The sequence below is a fragment of the Tinamus guttatus genome, unplaced genomic scaffold (genome assembly GCF_059628265.1).
Source record: "Tinamus guttatus ecotype Peru unplaced genomic scaffold, ASM5962826v1 Tinamus_guttatus_pri_ptg000580l, whole genome shotgun sequence".
In the NCBI taxonomy this organism is placed as follows: Eukaryota; Metazoa; Chordata; class Aves; order Tinamiformes; family Tinamidae; genus Tinamus; species Tinamus guttatus.
The window spans coordinates 842,119-861,640 of record NW_028289114.1 but is presented as its reverse complement, the minus strand read 5'-3'; the positions used below and the strand labels follow the sequence as shown (position 1 = coordinate 861,640).

General features: G+C 45.3%; 1 protein-coding gene across 1 annotated transcript; it reads left to right on the top strand.

Moving 5' to 3' along the window:
• The first annotated feature begins 772 nt into the window (after positions 1-772).
• Positions 773-18,423, top strand: IP6K2 (inositol hexakisphosphate kinase 2). Its single transcript, XM_088534632.1, has 6 exons — positions 773-873; positions 11,268-11,567; positions 13,699-13,921; positions 14,667-14,842; positions 16,227-16,402; positions 17,640-18,423. The coding sequence occupies exons 2-6, from the start codon at positions 11,366-11,368 to the stop codon at positions 18,135-18,137; spliced, it is 1,275 nt and encodes a 424-aa protein (XP_088390758.1). The 5' UTR covers positions 773-873; positions 11,268-11,365; the 3' UTR covers positions 18,138-18,423.
• The last annotated feature ends 1,099 nt before the right edge of the window (positions 18,424-19,522 follow it).

Here is a 19,522-nt window from a genome sequence, read left to right as displayed (position 1 = left end):
GGTGGAGCCTTTTCCGTCCCACACCAAGGGTTTCCTGGGATTCCTCTGGGACAAGGTGTGCGGAGCCGCCCGGCCACCTCGCGCCCTGATGCCTCCTCCGCTGCCGCCAGCCCTGCCTGTGGGCCCAGGGCTGCTCCGGGTCTGTGGGACCTGCAGGCCCCATAGTGGGGTCTCCCCATGCCCCATATTGGGGTCCCCCCAGGTCCCATATTGGGGTCCTCCCGAGCCCCACATTGGGGGCCCCCCAGGTCCCATATTGGGGTGCCCGCAAGCTCCATATTGGGGTCCTCCCGAGCCCCATATTGGGGGCCCCCCAGGTCCCATAGTGGGATCTCCCTGTGCCCCATATTGGGGTGCACCCAGATCCCATATTGGAGTCCCCCCGAGCCCCATATTGGGGGCCCCTCAGGTCCTATATTGGGGTCCCCCTGTGCCCCATATTGGGGGCCCCCCAGGTCCAATATTGGAGTCACCCCGAGCCCCATCCTGGGGTCCCCTAGGTCTCATATTGGGGTCCCCCTGTGCCCCATATTGGGGTCTCCCTGTGCCCCATAGTGGGTTCCCCCAGACCCCATAGTGGGGTCCCCTTGTGCCCTATGTTGGGGTCTCTCGGTGCCCCACATTGGGGTGCCCCCCCGGCTCCTTCCCCCCGGCCCGGGGCCCGCGCTCGCCCCGGCGGCCCTAGCAACAGCGGCGCCGGGGGCCGCCCAATCAGCGCGCGGCCGCGCCGGCCCAGCCAATGGGGAGGCGCGCGCGCGGGCGGGGCGCGGCCGCGGCGCCGGGCGGGGGGGAGGCCGGGCCCGGTGCGCGCCGCCATTTTGCCGCCGGAGAAACAAAGACGCGAAGCCGCCGCGGGCGCCGCGCTCGGAGCAGGTAGCGGTGTCGCGTCCCGCCCGCCCGCGCTCCCCATGCGGCTCCCCGGGGGATACCCGCGGCCCTCCCTGCCTCGGCGGGCCCGGCCCCTGCGCGGGCTGCGGGTGCGGGGTCGCGCGGGCCCCGCCGCGGGTGTCGCCTGGCGGGGCCGCCTCCCCGCGGGGCCCGCGGGCCGGGATGCGGGAGCGCGATGCTGCGGGGCGCGATGCGCAGCGGGACGGGCCGCTCCGGAGCGCCCTTCGTGCGGGGCAGGAGGTGTCGGTGCGGCCTGTTGTGCGTGACCGGCCCCCTGTGGGGCTCGAGGGTGGGAAACGCTCGTGTCGGGAGCGCGTTGGGACGCTGGAAGTTCTGCTTGAGGAAATAAAAACAGGCGTTGTTGACAGAATAACTGCCTGGTGGTAGTCGCATCCGGGATGCGTCCTGGGCCGTAGTTCCTCTGCGAAGGGTATATGTGTCTGTCGTTGACGTCTTTCCTGCTCTAGGTTGGGTTTTAATTTCCTCTGCTTTTAGACTTTTTTTTTTTTTTTTTCCCTCCAGGGTGCCTTATGTGTCTTGTGGCCACTTGGGTATTTTATGAATGCATTTCATTCACGTGCTTTTCATGCTCATTGACAACTGGGGTTGCTTACAGCACGGCAGCTCAGGGTCACATATTGCGACTGGAATTCGGCTCTGATCCTTAGCTCTGTGGTGTTACAGCTAATGGGAGCGGGGGTTTTAACCCTTCTGTCGGGTGCCGTGCACTATGTTATTGCTCCGTAGCGTGTGAGATGAAGTGGGAATGACACTGGATTGTGGGTGTCACTTTAGGCCCTTAAACCTGTGTGAGAATTGATGAATTGGTTCATAACTTTGTTACATAAGAACCTATTTAAAACCGAAAATTATTTCTTTATGCTGATTAATTTGCATGCTTTGGGGCTTATAGCATTATTAGGAATGGGAGCTGAGTTTATATATATGCACACATGCCACACAAATATGTATGTTTAATGCGTTCATTAAACAATTATGTCTCGTTTCCTTTCTGTTTGATTGCTTAACACTTACAGGTAGTTACACTTTTTTCTTGACGAAAACATAATGGCAGATGGGGAAAAATGTTTTAACTGTTGGAATCTAGAGATGTTTCTTCAGAAATGACAGGCATTTGGGAAGGATTAACAGTCGTTCCATATTTATTTTTTGAGAGGAGGCTAAAACACCAAGGCAGCTTTTAATAAATTTGTATTAATTAATTGAAAAGTTGTTTTCTCATCTCTCCTGTCTTTGCCTTTCATAGGTTCCCAAGATGATGATCAGTTAACCTGCCTTTAATGCTCGGGTCATACGAGTAATGTGAACTTACGCTGCTATTTCTTCCTGATGGGTCAGAATCTTGTACAGTCATTTGGGAAAGAGATGGAAAACTGGAGAGTAGTCAGAAAGATGCATGAAAGCTGGGGTTTGTGTTCCCAGAAATTCCTTTCCTAAACAGTTGCTTGCAGAGAAGGCTTTAGATTTGTTGAGCCTATGCTCCCGAGAAAAACAGAGAACGAGGGAAGAAGTTAGTGAAAGAAACTTGTAGCTTCCCATTGTGCTGCTCCTTATTGTTCTCTGCCCAGCTGGGGAGGCCAGGGGGTGTTCGGGGGAGAGAAGCTTCTTCTGCAGCATATGTGTGCAGGAAAACATTGGCTTAAGAGTGCCCCAGTCTGTTGGTTGTGGTGCTGTGGACTGCGTTTTGGAGGGGTTGGGAACAGGCAGAGATGGGAGGTAAATGTTGCTGAGTTGATGATCAAAACGCTGCGTGTGCTAATGCATAAAGACTCAGCAAGGCTGTTGCATGTGAAGGGATAAATTGAGTAGTAGTTGTTCTTTGCAATAAATTCTTTACTGTCCAAATACTTTCAGTGAATTGGGTGAAATCTGGAAGATTTGGAGTAACTGGTATTAAACAACTTGTATTAAATAAGTTACTATTGATAATTCTCATGATGGTGGTTGGAAGCAAGGAGATAACTCCAGTGATTTCTGTAGGAAGCCAGAAAGGCTGTTTCACAACTGTGTGTCACCAACTCTGGAACAATTTGGAGTCCACAGGGAGCAACTCGAGCATCTCCTCAGTTACGGTTGTGGTGCTGTCCTGCCTGGGACGCTGTGCTTGCTGTGGAAGGCACTGGGGACAGTTTTTGAAGCAGGGCGAAAATTTGGGCAGTTGGGCAGGATTTGGAGTGAAGTATGATTCAATGTGGCTTTTATTGCTAGGCCGAAGTGGGACTTTCTTTTTAATGAAATATGTGTTGCTCGATGATTATGTATGAAAGCATAAAAACAGAACTTGTTTTGTGGGTGAGAATGTATTCTGAGAGTTCATATGTTGGATCAAAAGCTTGCAATGGCAGGAGCTTAAAGAAGGTGTTCACGTGTTAGTATTGTGTTCAGAGGGGTTATGCTATATCTGAGGTGTGGAGGCAAGAGCTAAGTACCTTGGCTTGAGGTGTTTTTAAGAGCTAACAGATTTTTTTTATATTATTTGATATTTACATTATTGGTTGTTGTGTATCTGGTGGGTGCGGGTTACAACCATTATATGAAATCTGTCACTTCCTTATGCTAGTGTATGCAAAGTGTATCCTGTATGCTGGTGTATGTGGTCTCCCGTCCAGTTGGTGTACGCAGCAGCAGCTGAATTTGCTGCTGCTCGGTGCCTCTGTGCTGGCAAGGAGCTGCGCTGGTTTCCAGGCAACGCGGGTCCAGCTAAGCATCTCTGGGGCTTGCTTCAAGAGAGGAAAATTTTCCATTGCAGGGGAGCGGATTTTTCCTTTGTAACTAATTCTTTCATCTGGCTTTCTGTCGTGCCTAAGGCTGTTGCATTCCTGGAGCTATGTAGGAATAGTTTTCAAATGTTAAAAGGTCACATTTTGTAATTTTAGTGTTTACTTGTAGGTGTGCATTTCTGTAGATTTTGTTTAAAATAGTTCATTAGAATGTTAGGTAGGTCCAAAATATGTTTTGTTTCAAAATACTTGCCCTTTTCTTCCTCCGCTTTGCAGATGTTTTTAAGACAAAATCTTACTCCTGCGAAGCCTGAAGTTAGGCATACATTATGGAAGCTGCTGTCTTTGCTCAAGTGGAGATGTGGTGTTTTATAATGAAGTGCTTATTAGCTGAGTGTCTACAGGCATGAAATAACCACCAAAAGTATTTGTAGCTTCTTGATCTACTTTTAATAAGTCTTTGAGAACTAGAATCTGCCTCAGAAATATGGGGTGCATTGGACTAAGCTGCTGATCTCCTTTGTGATGGAGAAAGCATTCTTTCAATCTGCTGGTTGTCAGGCACTTGCAGGCCATGATGACCCTGCATCTGGGTTGCTGGTGCTTATGGAAGAATATCTTTTACTAGAAGTAGCTGGAGTTGTTTCATCACAGTTTTCCACTGCGATGGAAGAGTGAAGGTTTGCTCATCAAATGATCACTTAGAGATCTGTCTGAGGACAAACTCTGTGTCCTTGGGGGATGTTCTGGGACAGATGGGTGGCCAAGAGCACGCATGCTGGGGCTGGTTTGGAGCTGGGTGTGCGCTGGTTATGCCGTTAATAAATCAAACAGCAGTAATGGCTGATTCACATGGTAGCCTTTCCGTTATGCTGGATATCTTGAGCCATCTCTTCTATTCTGTACTTGTGTCCCATTACATGGGTTGATAAAACAAGAAAATTTTCATGATTAAATATATTTCACTATTGGAATTGATAAGTTTTTACATATTCATTCAGCAGCATGAAACCATTCACAAAATGAGATTAACATGTATTAATTCTTTGGCAGTGATTACTAGTATAAGCCTGTAATTGGCTCCAGATGCTATCCTGAGTTCACAAAAAGATGAAAACATGAGCTGCATAATGTTTAAAGAAAGAGTATTTTTGAAGTATTATGTAAGTGTGCTTGTAGACAAGATTCTTGTCCCTCTTGTTAGGGAGAAGTTGTGCCCGAATGAGTTATGGTTACTCTAAGAAGCAATTATTACTTCTCCCTTGACTCTGTTGTGCCGTGTTAGGTCTTTAAGACTCTTGTCTTGTCTTTACCTGCTTTTCGCCAAAAAAACACAGTAAAGTTATTTTTACTCATGTTTGGGGATCGCACTTAAGTGATTACTAAGTCTTTCCAGAAGGAGGTTAAAGGTCTGTAGCAAGCATCAAAAGGGAGAAAGAGTGCTTAGAATCACTGCATCCTTTAAACCTTTCTATTTAAGATGCAAGTCTAGGTTGTGTTCTTTGACTTGAAATGTGTTTTCAGTCATTTGATATGCTATGAACCAGAAATGCAATTTAAAAAGATATGCTAAATGCATCTCATGAGCCTTGGCTGTACTGAAGCACAAGGTCCGTCTGCCATGATTACCAGAGATAAAGCTTAAAAGCTTCAGATCCTAGTTTCAATTGCAGCAAGACATGGAAATCTTTCTGGCGCTTTTATTGTGGACTGCTTTTGACCAGTATCTATTAAAAAAAAGTAAACTATCCTTTGTACAAGGGAATAAATTGATAGGGTGAACAGATGAACACACGTAAATGAGGTGCATGAAATAGCCGATTATGGGGTTTTGACACTGTTCTTCCAGGAAGGGCTCACTTGCGGATTATCTTTGTGCTCCTTTGGAAGCTTTTGTTCAAGGAGCTATGCTGGGTTGTAAGATTTGGCTGTCTAAACTTAAATTTAACAAACTTGTGATGTGGACCGCTTCTGGTTTGAAAAGTGTTCTCAAAGATGCCAGATGGGAATGCAGGCAGAAGAGAGCTTCATGTAGCTAAATGAATATGACCTGGGAGCAAAACTTGGCAGTGTTGTTCTTAGCAGCCTTTTAGATGTGGCAACCTGTTCGCAACTTTAGTGGACAGTTACAAAGATACCACTTTATTTTACTGAATGGCTAGAAATAGAATTACCAGACTACTAAATTCATGATGAGGGAGGCAGTGTCATGCATTTATTTTGAGCCTTGAAATTTTTTTTAATTTTCTTAAATAACACTTTTTCATGTGTAATCCACACAATGCAGCTCTTGCTGTTGTATTTTCAGAAGATTAAAGGCTGAATGCTATTTTGGTTTGTCTGTCACAAAGGACAGTATTGTCTTTTTATAGCAACTAGTGTTTTAGCTGCTGGTGCCAGAATACTGTTTTAAGATGGATCAGTTTCTAAATAGTAAGTTTAAGTAGCTTAGGTTTGCTGGTTCAGGTTTCCTAATTTCCATGGCATTTCTTTTCTTAGAAAAGAGAGGAATTCTTAAATTACACAATCCTTGGAAACAAAGTGCATTGGTCTTACTCACATGTTCATTTCTTTTTGGGTATACTTAACCTATAACTTGTCTCTGTTTTTGTTTTAAGGTGCTAAAACAAATTTACCTGAGAGAGTTAAAACTGGCATTTCTCTGACATACCGTTTTGTATATGTAGCTTTTAAGCTTGCAGATTGCAAATAGTAAAGGCAAAGATGAAAGATGTTGGTTTTTTGTTATCTTGGAGTATTGATTGTGCTGAGCTCATAATTGATCATTTCGGAATTAGTTTAAGAAATACCTTCCTACAGTGGAGTGATCACCACTGATGGCTATACCTGCTTTGTTAGGAGGAAGCTAGAAGCTGTTGGAGATGCCGTTAATTATCTTCAAAAGTCTTGCAGATATTTTCTGAGGTGGCTCTGCAGCTGCTTTGTTAATTTTTAACAAGGTAATTTCCTTTGATCTTGCTTAATTACTCTAATTTAAAACAAATAATTTGCTCTATTTTGGGTGGCTAGGAGGGTTGTATCTGTAGGTGGTTATGATAAACTCATCACTGCAATGCTATATCTGCTTTGCAAGTGAATGACATTTAGCCTCAGTATGTAGATGCGGAGGAGTTGTATTATTTCAGTCTTGGATTTGTGTCTGTTCCTTCCTGGGTGCTTTTATAAAACCTCATGCTTACTCATCTCTTAAGTACGTCATGTGGAGAAAATAATCATTATATTCATTGATTTACTGCAGAAAAGCATAAATAAGTTTCCTTGCACCGAATCTTGTAGCTCAGCATCCCCCCCCCCCTTTTTTCTCTTCTCAATTCTTATAAATAACAAAAATAGTATGTATCTTTGCAGCCACTGAGTTTAAAGTTATGCTTGATTAACACCCCATCTATTATTTTTCTTTTAAGGTGAGATTAATTTAGTTGTTTTCTGAAATATCTCGTGGGCCTAGGTGGCTTCAAAGATCTAATCAGGAACGGAGCCTGATGGTCTTAATATGCTGATGTTGCATCCCCTGTTGTGTGTGTTTTGTGGTGTTTGACTGAAGGAATGTGCCTTGCTATGTGTAAGGTAATACATGCACTTACATTGCTAGTAATGCAAAAGCAAAGGGATCGTCAGCGTAGCTTGCTTATCTAAAACCTTCAGAAATTCACTTGCCAACTAGTACCAACTAGTACAGGTTGATAGCTGCCCGTTCCTGGTGTGCGTTTATTCTCTTAGTGATGGAAGGTAATTCTCCCTCACTGGTTTAAGGAGTTACCAGTTCAGACCTAAGCATCTTTTTAGTTTTGTGCATGGAAAAAAAATGGTAGTCTCTCAAAAACTTAACCATACTTTTTCTGCATTGAATTTTATGAGCTCTTCTGTCCATTTGCAGCTGGCATTTATCCTTTCCTTAGTATTTTTAAATACTATCTCCTCTAGCAGATCACTGATTTTCTTCCTTCCCCTGTTGTCTGGCTATGGGGAAGCAGTTTTGGGTTGTCTGGTTCAGCAGAGTTAAAACATCCTTCAGGAGCTGTAGTCTGCAGGTAGCAGCTGTCCCAGTCAGCCTTCCTCTCTGCTCTGCCATGAACTGGGAAGGGAGGTGACAAAAAGCCTTGCATGCTATTTCTGTCACAATAAAGCTCGGTTATGACTCTGGTGGGCTTCAGATATTGGCTGCCCAAACTAAGTCTGCAGTTTGTAGACCTGTGTTTAAATGAAGAGATTGATAGGAGGGCAGCTCTTTGTCAGCAGTTCTGCTGTTTGGGAAGGACTTGGGAGTGGGTATGACTTCTGTGTGATTCCTAGGAGGGGCAGAGCTGTTAAGAGCGAGCTGTGCTCTCCAGAGGATGTTTTTGTTAACGCAATTACGTGTGGGCTGTAATGACATGGAACACCTTTCAGAATGCCATCGCCTGAGATTAGTCTGAGCTCTGTCAAAACGAGTTCACTGCGGTGTCCTTTGGATAGTCATTGTGAGCTGTGAAGGTCTGAGAATAAAATGCTGTCTTTTACAGGTTTGGTTTGTCACATCTTTGCTTCTTAGTTTAAGAATCACATTAGGCATGCTAATTATTACTGCTTGTGAGTAGGCAAACTTAATTCATTCAAGTTTGTAGTTGTCTTTTTTCTTCCTCTTGTAATATGCGATGCTTATGGAGGGATAAAACATTTATTCTTTGTTTCGATGTATCCTTTGAACAAAAGATCCTACCAAAGGCATTTGAAAAAACACGTGGTGGGGAGGGCATTATACATGGAACCTGAATTGCCTATTTGTATACTGATTTATAGTTTATAGGTGTAATAATACAATCTTCAGCATGAACATATACTAAAAAACCCTAATACTATAGAATATACTTAGCTGTGTGTTACATTTTAGGAGGGTGAATGTAAAAAGAGCTTGCTAATACCTCTGCAGTAAAGTTGTCTTTGCTTTTATTGTATATACATATATATAGCTATCTCTCTATTTGATAGATTGGCATTTGTCTTTTGGTTATGCAGATGAGGTGAGTTTGATTTGTAGATGTTTTTATTTTTTCTCCCTTAAAATATCTTTTTTTTTTGTGAGCTCCTCTGTGCCTTTCTGGCAGGTATTTCTCCCTTCCTGAATATTTTTCAGGCTAAAGCAGCGTTCTTTTTGGCTTCTCTATCCAAAAAGACTGTCTAATCATAACAGATTTTATTTTGTAATATTAGAAGTGTGAAAAGGTTACTGTACCAGCTGCTGAATTGGATGCTGCACAATATGATACACTCTGAGGGCTTAGTTTTTCAGGAGGTAGCAAAGCAGCCTGTGTATTCAGTGAAGTTCTCCTGGTAGTTCCATTGCCAGTTCAGTGCACTGTGTACAAATATTCTCTAGGGCACTTGGGCATATAACAAAGAAAACAAATTAAGCTGCTCCTAATGAGCTCCCTGAAGATGTGCTGGGAAAACAAGGTGTTTTCTCACCTGTATTGAGGGGACTACTTGTAGACAGCCGTTTCTACAGTGCAAATATTTGTAAGGCTTAACTTCTACTGCAGCTCTGGTGCAGTGGGACTGGCACTAGTTGTTGTTAGGGTGAACAACGTTTGTTGATAGTGTTTTGCTTAAAACAAGTGGCCTGATTAATTCAGAATAAATGTTTCCATCTTTTCTTATACGGCAGATTCAACCAGACTTGGGGAGTGCAAGAGGTATTTGTAATAAGGAATGTTTTGAGCCGCTTTCAAGCTTTCATTCAAGCTACATTCTAGTTTGAAACACTTCAGCTCTGTCAGTAGGTCTCTACATCAGGTATAATTAAGAAGGTGGAAAAGCTTGAAATAAGTTTTACCCACTGATAAATGAACATAATGTTAACTGAATAGATGTGGAGGGGGGACGCAGCCCTCCACCGAGGTGGGTGGTTAGGGCAGGGAGATGCCCAGCACAGACATTCCCAGTGTCCTGGGGCTCCGGAGTGCCCCAGGTCAGTGCTGCCTGCTGCCTGTGGCTCTTCCCAGCGCTGATCAGGTGCGAGATCTTGGTGTTGAGGTCAGGGGAGGGTGAGCTGGCTTCTGTGTTATTTTTTAGGCACTGCAGTTAGATGGTCAGGTAGCTTCACTGTAGTTGAACAGGTTTTGGAAATGGCCTGTCTGGGCAGAAAATGAGAGTTTAGCCGGTGTTTCTCTAAGTTGTCGAGCTCCAGATATTAAGGTAGATAAACTTATTTGGGCAGATAGTAGCTACATTATGAGAATACTAGGATAGCAGTGCAAATAGTGCATAAGTCAATACAACTTTCCTTCTCTAACCTTAAAATACAGCTAGACTCTCAAATAGTGTTGTTTTAGGAAAATACTGTCCCAGGTGGAATTTTCCATACTCCTGTAGAGGCACTCCAGGTCTTTGTTTCTTCATTCAGTAATTCAGTCAAGAGAAAACATGTAGCTTTTCAATAAATAAAAAAGGGAAGGGAAGTCAGCTTGAGTACAGTGAGTAAAACAATATTGATCTGTTATCCTTAGCTGCAGATAAACATTCCAGGAGTTGGAGTTCAGTTGATTGACCTGTTGTTTCTTTAAGCTGTTTAGTTACTTAATTCGATTAATGTCCTTACGTATGAGCCATACTGTAGGCATTTGTGCTCTTGCTAGCACCACGGCTTTAAGCCTGCAGCTCTCTGCCTTTAAAGTTAACGTAAAGCCGTTGAATATCTAAGGAGGGCAAATAAAAATAGACCTGTGACCTAGAACACTTTGTAGTCTCTTTGAATTAAGTGCATTATTGTTTGTGTAATGATCTTCAGACAAAACAAGAGTAATGTGGGGTTTAGATGCAGAAAAGTTAATCATTGAAACTTGAGTCTAAAATTAGAACAACTGAACTTAAAGTTTACCGAAAGACACAGATTAGAATGTGCATAGTTTTTTTTTTTTTAGATGTCTTGTTTAGTTACATATCAAAGCACAAGTTGCATGAAACTGGAAACTGGCCAGATTTGAGTAGGGTGAAGTCATAGGGACATAATAACAGATACTTCTTATCCAGCCAGATTGTATGAAATACTCTGCCTCCAGCTGCACGAATGCAAAAATAAGGTCTTGGAGAACAGCTTCTTAGTCATATGTTTTTCATCTGAAGACTTAGTATCGATGAATATTTTAAGTCTTTGGCACACTGTTGTGAATAAACAAGTGATGTAATTGCCCAGCCTGGGCCTCGGTAGATTTTTGTGATTGCTGTTGCTGTCTAGAAAGCATGAATTGCAAACTTATTTTTAATTACTGCTTGCTTTGGCTGACTTGGCATGTGTGTTTTGTTAACGTTCAGCACGAGGAGGGGGAGTAATTCCATCTGGTGCTGTAAACACGCAGCCGTGGGAGGGCTGCGAGCGCAATCTGGACTCTGCTCGCGGCTGAACGTTTAAAGCGCGGGGCCGGGGCGGGCACAGCGCCGCGCGGGGCGGGTGGCTCCCCGGGCCGCCCCGCGTGGGACGGCTCCCGGCCGCCCGCTGTGACTCCTGCCGTGACGCCCGCTGCGGCTCCCGCAGTGCGCGGCTCCCGCTCCGCCGCGCGGCTCCCGCAGTGCGCGGCTCCCGCTCCCGCTGCCGCGAGCCCTCCGCTCACACCCGGCCCTCTCTTGTCTTTGCTTCAGCAGACTTTCTGATTGGGAATACTCGCCTTCAGATCCCGGATACTTCTGGCTCTGAAGTGCCTTCACCACCATCTCCTTCCTCTGTCTAATGTGCTACAAGGATGAGCCCAGCATTTGGAGCCATGGAAGTGGAGCACTATTCCAAGGGAGTCCTGCTCGAGCCCTTTGTTCACCAGGTTGGGGGACACTCCTGTGTCCTCCGGTTTAATGACAAGACCATCTGTAAACCCCTTATTCAGAGGGAGCACCAGTTCTATGAGACTCTCCCAACAGAAATGCGTAAATTCACTCCACAATATGAGGGTAAGTTACCAAACCTTAGAATGGGGTTTGGCTTTTTACTTCTGTAAATGCAAGCATGCTGTGCTCTGTGTTATCTCTGAAATCTCTTCTGTGTGGAAGAGATTTTAGGGTTTTCTTTTCATGTATTTCAATGTTGTCTGAGGCAGGCTGTGGAGATACAGGGTGGAAATGCTTGCCAAGTTGGTGCTTGGGCTGCCTAACAGCATTAGAGTAGAGCAGCTCTGCTGGTGATAGCCCAGATATCTCCCTTAGGCACAGGTAAGTAGCTACCAGCTTGTAAACGTTTTCAGTAATGCTCCACTCTTTCATGTGGAGGTTTTAATATTTTTTGACGCTTATTTAATGTCTGTTTACAGAGACTTGGTAAGATTGGTTGACAATATTTTGTGTAAGATTAGCTGTGATTTGTTTTTGGTTTTGTCCTCTGGCTCTCACTTTGGTCACAATAAATAAATGTCAGTGAAGTGTTAAATATTTGCAGTTTTGTTGCTGCCATTAAAGAAATTAAAGTTTGGCATTTGGGTAAGCAAGAATCAAGTAGCCGTGATGAGGCTGAGTCAGATGGTATGTAGGAGTGGAAATTCCAGTTCTCCGAAGCGTTGCGCTAGTTAACAGAAATATTCTTTCTGTTCGTTATTCCATGAGCTCCTGCCTTGTGATTAATAAATAATGTCTGAAGCATTTTTTAATGGGGTTGCTTTTAAAGCATATTGTTTAGAACAACCGAGCATGGGTGCCCAAGTTTTGCACAGTGTTTGTTGTGAAACTGGTGAAGACTTCAGAGAAGATGTTTGGGTTATGCTCCTTGCAGGCTAACCGAGACTTTTGCCACAGCTTGCTACAAGTTCTGATGGACTGTTGAAGAAAATACGACTTTTGAATGGTTCCTTTCAAAATATAGCAGAACAACTGTACTAGCGCACATGGCTTTTTTGGGAGGTGTGGGGAGGGGTAAGCAGCCTCACTTGGCCCATCTCTTGCTTTTCCAGATAAAGCCAGAGGTCAGTTGCTGGCTGTCCCTCCTTTTTTTTCTTTTTTCCTTTTTCCCCCTCCCTGTTGTCCTTCCCTGTGTGGCAGTGGGACAGTCAATGGGCTGCTGCGCTCCCTGCCCCAGCACCGTAGGGGTGAGCTGAGCCCGGCCGCCTGCCCTGCTCAGAGGTGCCAGTCCCTCGCCAAGAACTCTGCCCTCTGGCCTAGTGATGAGCTGCAAGGACTGTGCACATTGAGTGGTGAGGATAAAGAGAGAGGACTGAAATTAAACCAAAAAATAAAAAATCAGACAATTGCTGTGGCTTCTTCGTTACGCAGTGAAATGCGCTAGTGTGGCACTCGGGGCACTTCTGTCAGAGCCCTCCACTAGGACTCTTAAAACACTGAGCAATGCAGAGCTCTAGAGACACTTGAGAGGAGAATGAGAAAAATGCTTTCAAGGTTCACCATGTTTGTGTACCACACACTTGTTTTGTATGGCATTTTGTTATTTATTTCACAAGATTGCTGCGTAACCAGTATCAATAAAATATATTCCCAAAAGAAGAATAAAATGTATAATAAAACGTGGTGATTCTACGTGGAAGCCTTGGGGCTAGTTTCTGTTGTAATGTGACGTAATCCTCGTTTTGCTTTGCTTGCACATCCTTCCTTTTGCCTGGGAATTTATTACCAAATCTTGTTTGGAGAAATGATTTCTGCTTTGCTGTCATGCAGACTTAAAGCTTTTGGTGTTTTTCTGTGTAGGTTACTTTTCAATGCAAGTTGTTAACAAGATGTTTTACTACATCTCTCTAAGGGTCAGACCAGTCAGATTTTTTAATTAATAAAAAAATTTATTAATTGAAATTGTCTCCTGTTATTATTTGGTTCTTGCTTGACTCTGCAACAGAGAGAAGAATCTTTTTGTATTGTTTTGTCAACCTGATAAATTGTCTTTTGTGAGGTGTCATTTTTGTCTAGGTGTTTTGATATTTGTTAGGCTGGCAGATGAGGTTTGGCCTGTGGCAAGATGTACTAAGGACCAGGGTAAGAGAAAAACCAAAAGTTGCTATATTCTTAGTGTAAAAAATCATGTATTGCAAAAGGCTTCTTTGTCACTTCAGCAATTCATAACTGTCTGTCGCCTCTTTCTCCTCAGGTGTGGTATCGGTGAGCTTTGAGGAGGATGAAGATGGAAACTTGTGTTTAATAGCATATCCATTAAATGGGGACCACGATAACCTGGAAAACTTAGATAATTCCGATTGTGAACCCAAAAGTAAGCTGTTGCGATGGACTAACAAAAAGACGATGTTATTGGAGAACGACAAGATCCCCAAGGAGTGGGTCCGACAGCACAGGAAAGAGGAGAAAATGAAAAGGTGCTTTGGGAATGCCGAGCGGCAAGGGGACAGGGCAGCCTTCTGCTGAGCGGGGAGGGGACCCCAGGGCTCCAGAGCAAGGCTTTATTTACCTCTGCCTTTTGTTTTTGGGGACCTCTTCAGTGCAGTTGGATTCAGTAATGAAACTGATTTGTCATGAATCCAGGGTTTGTGTCTCCAGCTCTTCTCCCCTTCCTCTCTTCCCCTGCCATGGTCAGTTTAAAAAGATTCTGATGCACATGAAGCTTTCACATCTGCAAAAGTGCAACAGATGCATTAAAAAAACCCAAAACACTATAGTGATGATGTATGTAGTATATTCGTGTAGGAATACTGTTTTATCCCTACTGGTGAATTTTTTTACCCTCTTTCATTTCTATTACCTAACTTTTCCCACTATAAACCATGTGAGCTGTTATGTACTGTGCTAAAACACTGAATTTAGCATTTAAAGCATATTGCTACTTGCATTGCTTCCCTAAAGCAATTCAGAGAGCAATTCAAAAGTCTCTAAATAGAATTATTCCATGCCATACTCTGTAACATGTGTGGCTTGGTGCTAGTTTATGGAAATAGCTTTACAAAGATGGGTAAATTGTCCAGACACAGAATCTAAAGTGATGTTTTTTGTTTGCTGCTAGTGATGGAGAGGAAAACGGTCTGTAGAGTTAAAACAACTAACAGTTGAAGCTCTTTTTTTTCCTAGTAGACCTCTAATTGGCTGCTCTGTTCTGCTTTTTTTTAGTCACAAGTTAGAGGAGGAATTCGAGTGGCTGAAGAAATCAGAAGTCTTGTATTACAGTGTAGAGAAAAAAGGAAATGTCAGTTCACAGTTTAAACACCATAATCCTTGGAGTATGAAATGTCACCAGCAGCAGTTACAGCGAATGAAGGAAAATGCAAAACACCGGAATCAATATAGTATCCTTTCCTGAAAAATCTCATGACAATGGAATGAATAGGGCTCTGCTTTTTATTTCTTAGACATGTCAGATTAAAAATACAACACAGACTGTAACCGTAGTCCAAAGAGACTCTCTGAAGTCATGATTTATGTAGTGACTTTGAAGGGATTGCCAGCCCTTGTGGAATGTGGGCTTTTCTAGTACATGATGATGTAGCTGTGCTAGGAAGTTCAAGCAATTTAATTCAATACAAGCTGTGAATTCATTAGTGGGAAAGTTTTACAGCATGCTACATCTGGAATCTTCTGCAAAAACAGTTTCCTATGGAAAGCTTTCAAAGGAGAAGGGTTCTGCTGCTGCTTTCCTTTGCAGGAGCCATCAGTACTTGTTTTTAGTGTGATCTAAAAATGAGCTTCCTCTTTCCCTTCGCAACAACTTTTAACTGCTGCTTTAAATATAGGTCATAGTCTGCTGATACGAGGACTAGCCTGCTTCTAGCAGTTTCTTTTAGGCGAGCCCTTCTGATAAAAGGCAGCTGACTCTAAGCTGTTAGTGAGATCCGGAGCACGAAGAACACAAGACCAGTACCTGTGAGTGCCTGAAACTTGAAGCAGACTTTGTGTGTTCTGGAGCTGTAGGCAAACAGCTCCACCCTAAGTCTTTCCACCCTGTTTGTATGAAAAATGAGGTTTTACTTTACACAGGCTTGGATACAACTGATAAACACACCAATATTTGCAAAAATTTTTATCTTTAGTTAAGCAAATATCTTGGTTAAGCAAATTCTCATGCATGAGGTGTTTTGGTAAATGAATTACTAAAACACATCTGAATACCAGCTGTTCTGGAAAAAATAGCAAATATTCAATGTTGGTATCCTCCATATGTCACTGTAAATGATTATTAATCATCTAAGTGGCAATATATGATATCTCTAGCATAGTCATACTTGCTCTGTAGTGGTTTTGAACTTCTTTATTTTGGCAGTGTTGTGAAAAGGCTTTCCTATTTTGTGTGGGAGCTGATGCATACAGTATCAGGATTTCATACTGAAAAGGAAGTCTCATGCTAGACAGGCTGTATTTCTGATTGAGCTTCAGGTGTCAGATTAAATATCTGTATTTGCAAAATAAAGTAGGCTTTTGGCTTGATGAGACCTAATAGAGCTGAAAAGGTGACTCTGGGGTCTTTTCTGCTTAAAATGTGAAATGTCACCTGTGTCACTAGAGAGCAGGACCCCTGAGAACTACTCAGGTCACTGTAGTTTTCCGTAGGCCACTATATAGTGGGAATGTTTGGGGTCCCTTCAATTCAAGGTTTTGGTACTATAAAATTTGCTGCAATAATGTTCTTTTTAAAAATGCTTTTGTCATTGTAAGGGTTGCTCCTTAACTAGGCAGAATTCATTTTGCTGGAGAACCTGACGTCTCGGTACGAGGTGCCGTGCGTGCTGGACCTCAAGATGGGCACGCGGCAGCACGGCGACGACGCGTCCGAGGAGAAGAAGGCCAACCAGATCCGCAAGTGCCAGCAGAGCACGTCGGCCGTCATCGGCGTCCGCGTCTGCGGCATGCAGGTGAGGAGAGCGGGTTCCGAACCTGCTGCAGCAGCCGCGTGCCCATCTCTGGGGCTTCGTGGCTGCTGCTCGCAGGTGTCGCTGGATTCCGGATTTTCCTCAGTGAGGAATGAGGCTGGAGAGTCTCGCTGCTCAGTTTAGGACGGCAGCCTCTGCAGGTTGCTCCTGCAGAACTCGCCGCATCCCAGGGAATGAGTCATCCGAGTGGGAAAACACTTTACACCAAAACCGTTTTAAAATTACAGATTGGGTTAGCATCCTAAGATAACGCAGGAAGAAACTGGAAGGAGATTCCACTGACCTGTGGAATGCACCTTGAAAAAGCAGGTGGAGATTTGCCAGAATTTTAGCAATCAGTTTAGTTTTGGAGAACTGCAAAAGCCATAGACCTTCCACTGCTAAAACTGGGCTTGCTGTAAAGTGGATTGGTCAATTTGATAAGACTGGTGGTCAAATAAGGAGGTGAAACTGTATGGACTTTCACCTCTGTTTTCTGTTTACATGCTGCTGCTTTCCTGGAGGGATGAGGAAAACAACCTGTTTGCTTTTTGAGGCTTTTTTTTGAAGCCTCTTTCCTCCCATCCAGTGGATTCCCAGAATGCCAGCAGTGTTTGCTCGGACTTGCTCCACGGCATGACTTTGTGTGTGTTTGGTGCTGGGGTCACTGTGCAAGTTCAGGAAAAGGCACGAGGCACAAATCAAAGCCTGGGAGCTGCTGTGTTTAACTGCAGCCCCGGGGTTAGCGTGGGGCCCGTTTGTTCACCTTCCCAGTGCAAAGCTGTGCTGGGAGGCCAGAGGAGCCGTGCAGGGAGCCGTAACCCCGCTGCGGTGGGTGTCACTGACTGCGCGACGTGCGGAGCGCTCCTGCAGGAAGGAGCCTTCCCGCAGGATAGCGCGGGGGCCCCCTCGGTTTGGGTTAGGAGCCAGGAGCGCCCGCGGGGCGCAGGCCACAGCCCCACTGCGGCATCGGCCACAGCTTTCCTCATCTCGCTCATTCTGACGTTCCAAGTGGAAAAGCTCAAGCCTAAACTGAAGGAATCTTCCATCTCCACTGTGCATCAGAATTCCATAGATACTGCTGGGTCTGTTGTTGCTAACAGTTCTTAAAACTGTGCAAGAGCATTTTTAAGAGGCAAATAAGTCATCTTGTAAAAGCTTTCCATGCTGTGTCTTTTCTTCAGGGCTTTGTCTCATTTATAACTCTGTTCTTTTTTCTCTTTTGTGTTTGCATATATAGGTGTACCAGGCAGGCACTGGCCAGCTGATGTTCATGAACAAGTACCATGGAAGAAAACTCTCAGTCCAAGGATTTAAAGAAGCACTTTACCAGTTCTTTCATAACGGCAAATACCTGCGCAGGGAACTCTTTGAATCTGTTATTAAGAAACTGACTGAACTCAAATCTGTCTTAGAGAAACAAGAGTCTTACCGCTTCTATTCTAGCTCCTTGCTCATCATTTATGATGGGAAGGAAAGGCAGGAAGTTGCTGTCGACTCGGACCCGGAGGACTTGGAGGACCTTTCCGAGGAGTCTTCCGATGAGTCGGCAGGAGCGTACGCCTACAAGCCGCCTGCCAGTACCGTCGATGTCCGTATGATAGACTTTGCCCACACAACCTGCAAGTACTATGGAGAAGATAGCGTGGTGCATGAGGGCCAAGACACGGGTTATGTTTTTGGACTCCAGAACTTAATAGATATTATTAAAGAAATAAGAGACGAAAGTAGCGAATAAACAGTTTGAATGCACATCAGTAGAAAGCACTATAGTGACTCTTTGTATTCCAAAATTATTGGCCACTTTCTGGTGGTAGGAACCTTTACAGACTCGGCAGGGATGGTCCTGGCAGAGTCGCACGTGTTCAGATGGCATTTACTTACATTGGTGCTGGACCTAGCACTGGCAAAACTTGGTATCCTTATTTATTTTAACTTTCTTAAACATTCCATATTTGATTACTCAGATACCTCTGTTATCCCTGTGTGTATACGTTCCAATAAACTACTTTTTGTTCATTGTACGCGATGTTCGTGTCATTGCTGGTGGCTGAGGAGGAGACGAAGTCGAGCTCTTTCCAGATGTGCAGTGCAGGAGTGAAGTGGCACTGGGCACTCAGCAGACCCCCTGTTGGATCTGCATCGGCTGTGGGGCTGGGGTCTAGAAGAAGGATGTCCCGTTGGAGGCGGCGGAGACGCCTGGTCCTGGGGCTCCCTCCTGTGCTCGGGGAGGCCGAGAACCGGTCCCGGCGCAGCCTGGGGCAAAGAGGGTTCAGAGGGAGCAGCTGGCACGAGGCTGCGCTGGCGACCGGCCGGGCCCTTCCAACCACCCCGGTGATGGGACTTGTCCTTGGATTCTGGCAGCCGCTGTCCTGGTTCAGGATCTTGTAACCGGAGCCCCAGCTGAGCTGGGAGCCGCTGGAGCCGGGCGGCCTGACAGGCGTCCTGCAGCCTCCAGCCCGCCGTGAGACACGGGGGAAGCGGCAGCCGGGGAGGAGGCTCTGGGTGACTCAAAGGCCGGAGCCGCAGCAGAGCTGCAGCCCACCAGCCCTTCCAGAGCAGGGATGTGCAGGTGTGGAGCGGGCGGCCGTCCGCCTGCTGTGCTCCGAAGGGCTGCACACAAAGCCAAGGCTGCGGGGATGCAGCGAGGCCTGGGAGGAGCTGAGGGGATGCCTGGGGACAAGAGGCTTGGGAAAGGGGATGGGAAGGGTGCGGGGGGAGGCCGGGTGCTGAGGGCTCCGCAGCGCAGGGTGCGGGAAGGTGCCGCGTGGCTCCCCGGCCTCCCCTGGCCCTGCTGCTCTTGTTCCCTATGCCCGGGCTCCTGCCATCCCGTTCTCCTGTCCAAGGGCTCTGTGCTGGTGCCTGCTCTGTGCTTTTTGAAGAGACTTTTAACCTTAGCTCGTAAAACGCTTTGTGGCTGCTGTTTGGACATAAGCGCAAACTCCTGTCACTACTAAATGCATCTTGTGGTTGCTCTACCCCTTCATGCCCTCAAGTGGAGGTGATGGGTGCTCGGTTTGTCCGTTGTTAACTTGCTGCTCCCTCAGGGATCCCTGACGTCCCGCGCAGCTCCGGGGTCAGCGCCCGGGGGACGGGGACGGTGGCGTCCCGGCGCTCTGCAGA

Coding starts and splice junctions, on each gene's coding strand:
- IP6K2 (XM_088534632.1), top strand. CDS start 11,366: ATGAGCCCAGCATTTGGAGCCATGGAAGTGGAGCACTATTCCAAGGGA. Junction 11,568..13,698: donor ATTCACTCCACAATATGAGG/GTAAGTTACCAA, acceptor CTTTCTCCTCAG/GTGTGGTATCGGTGAGCTTT. Junction 14,843..16,226: donor AAAACACCGGAATCAATATA/GTATCCTTTCCT, acceptor TTAACTAGGCAG/AATTCATTTTGCTGGAGAAC.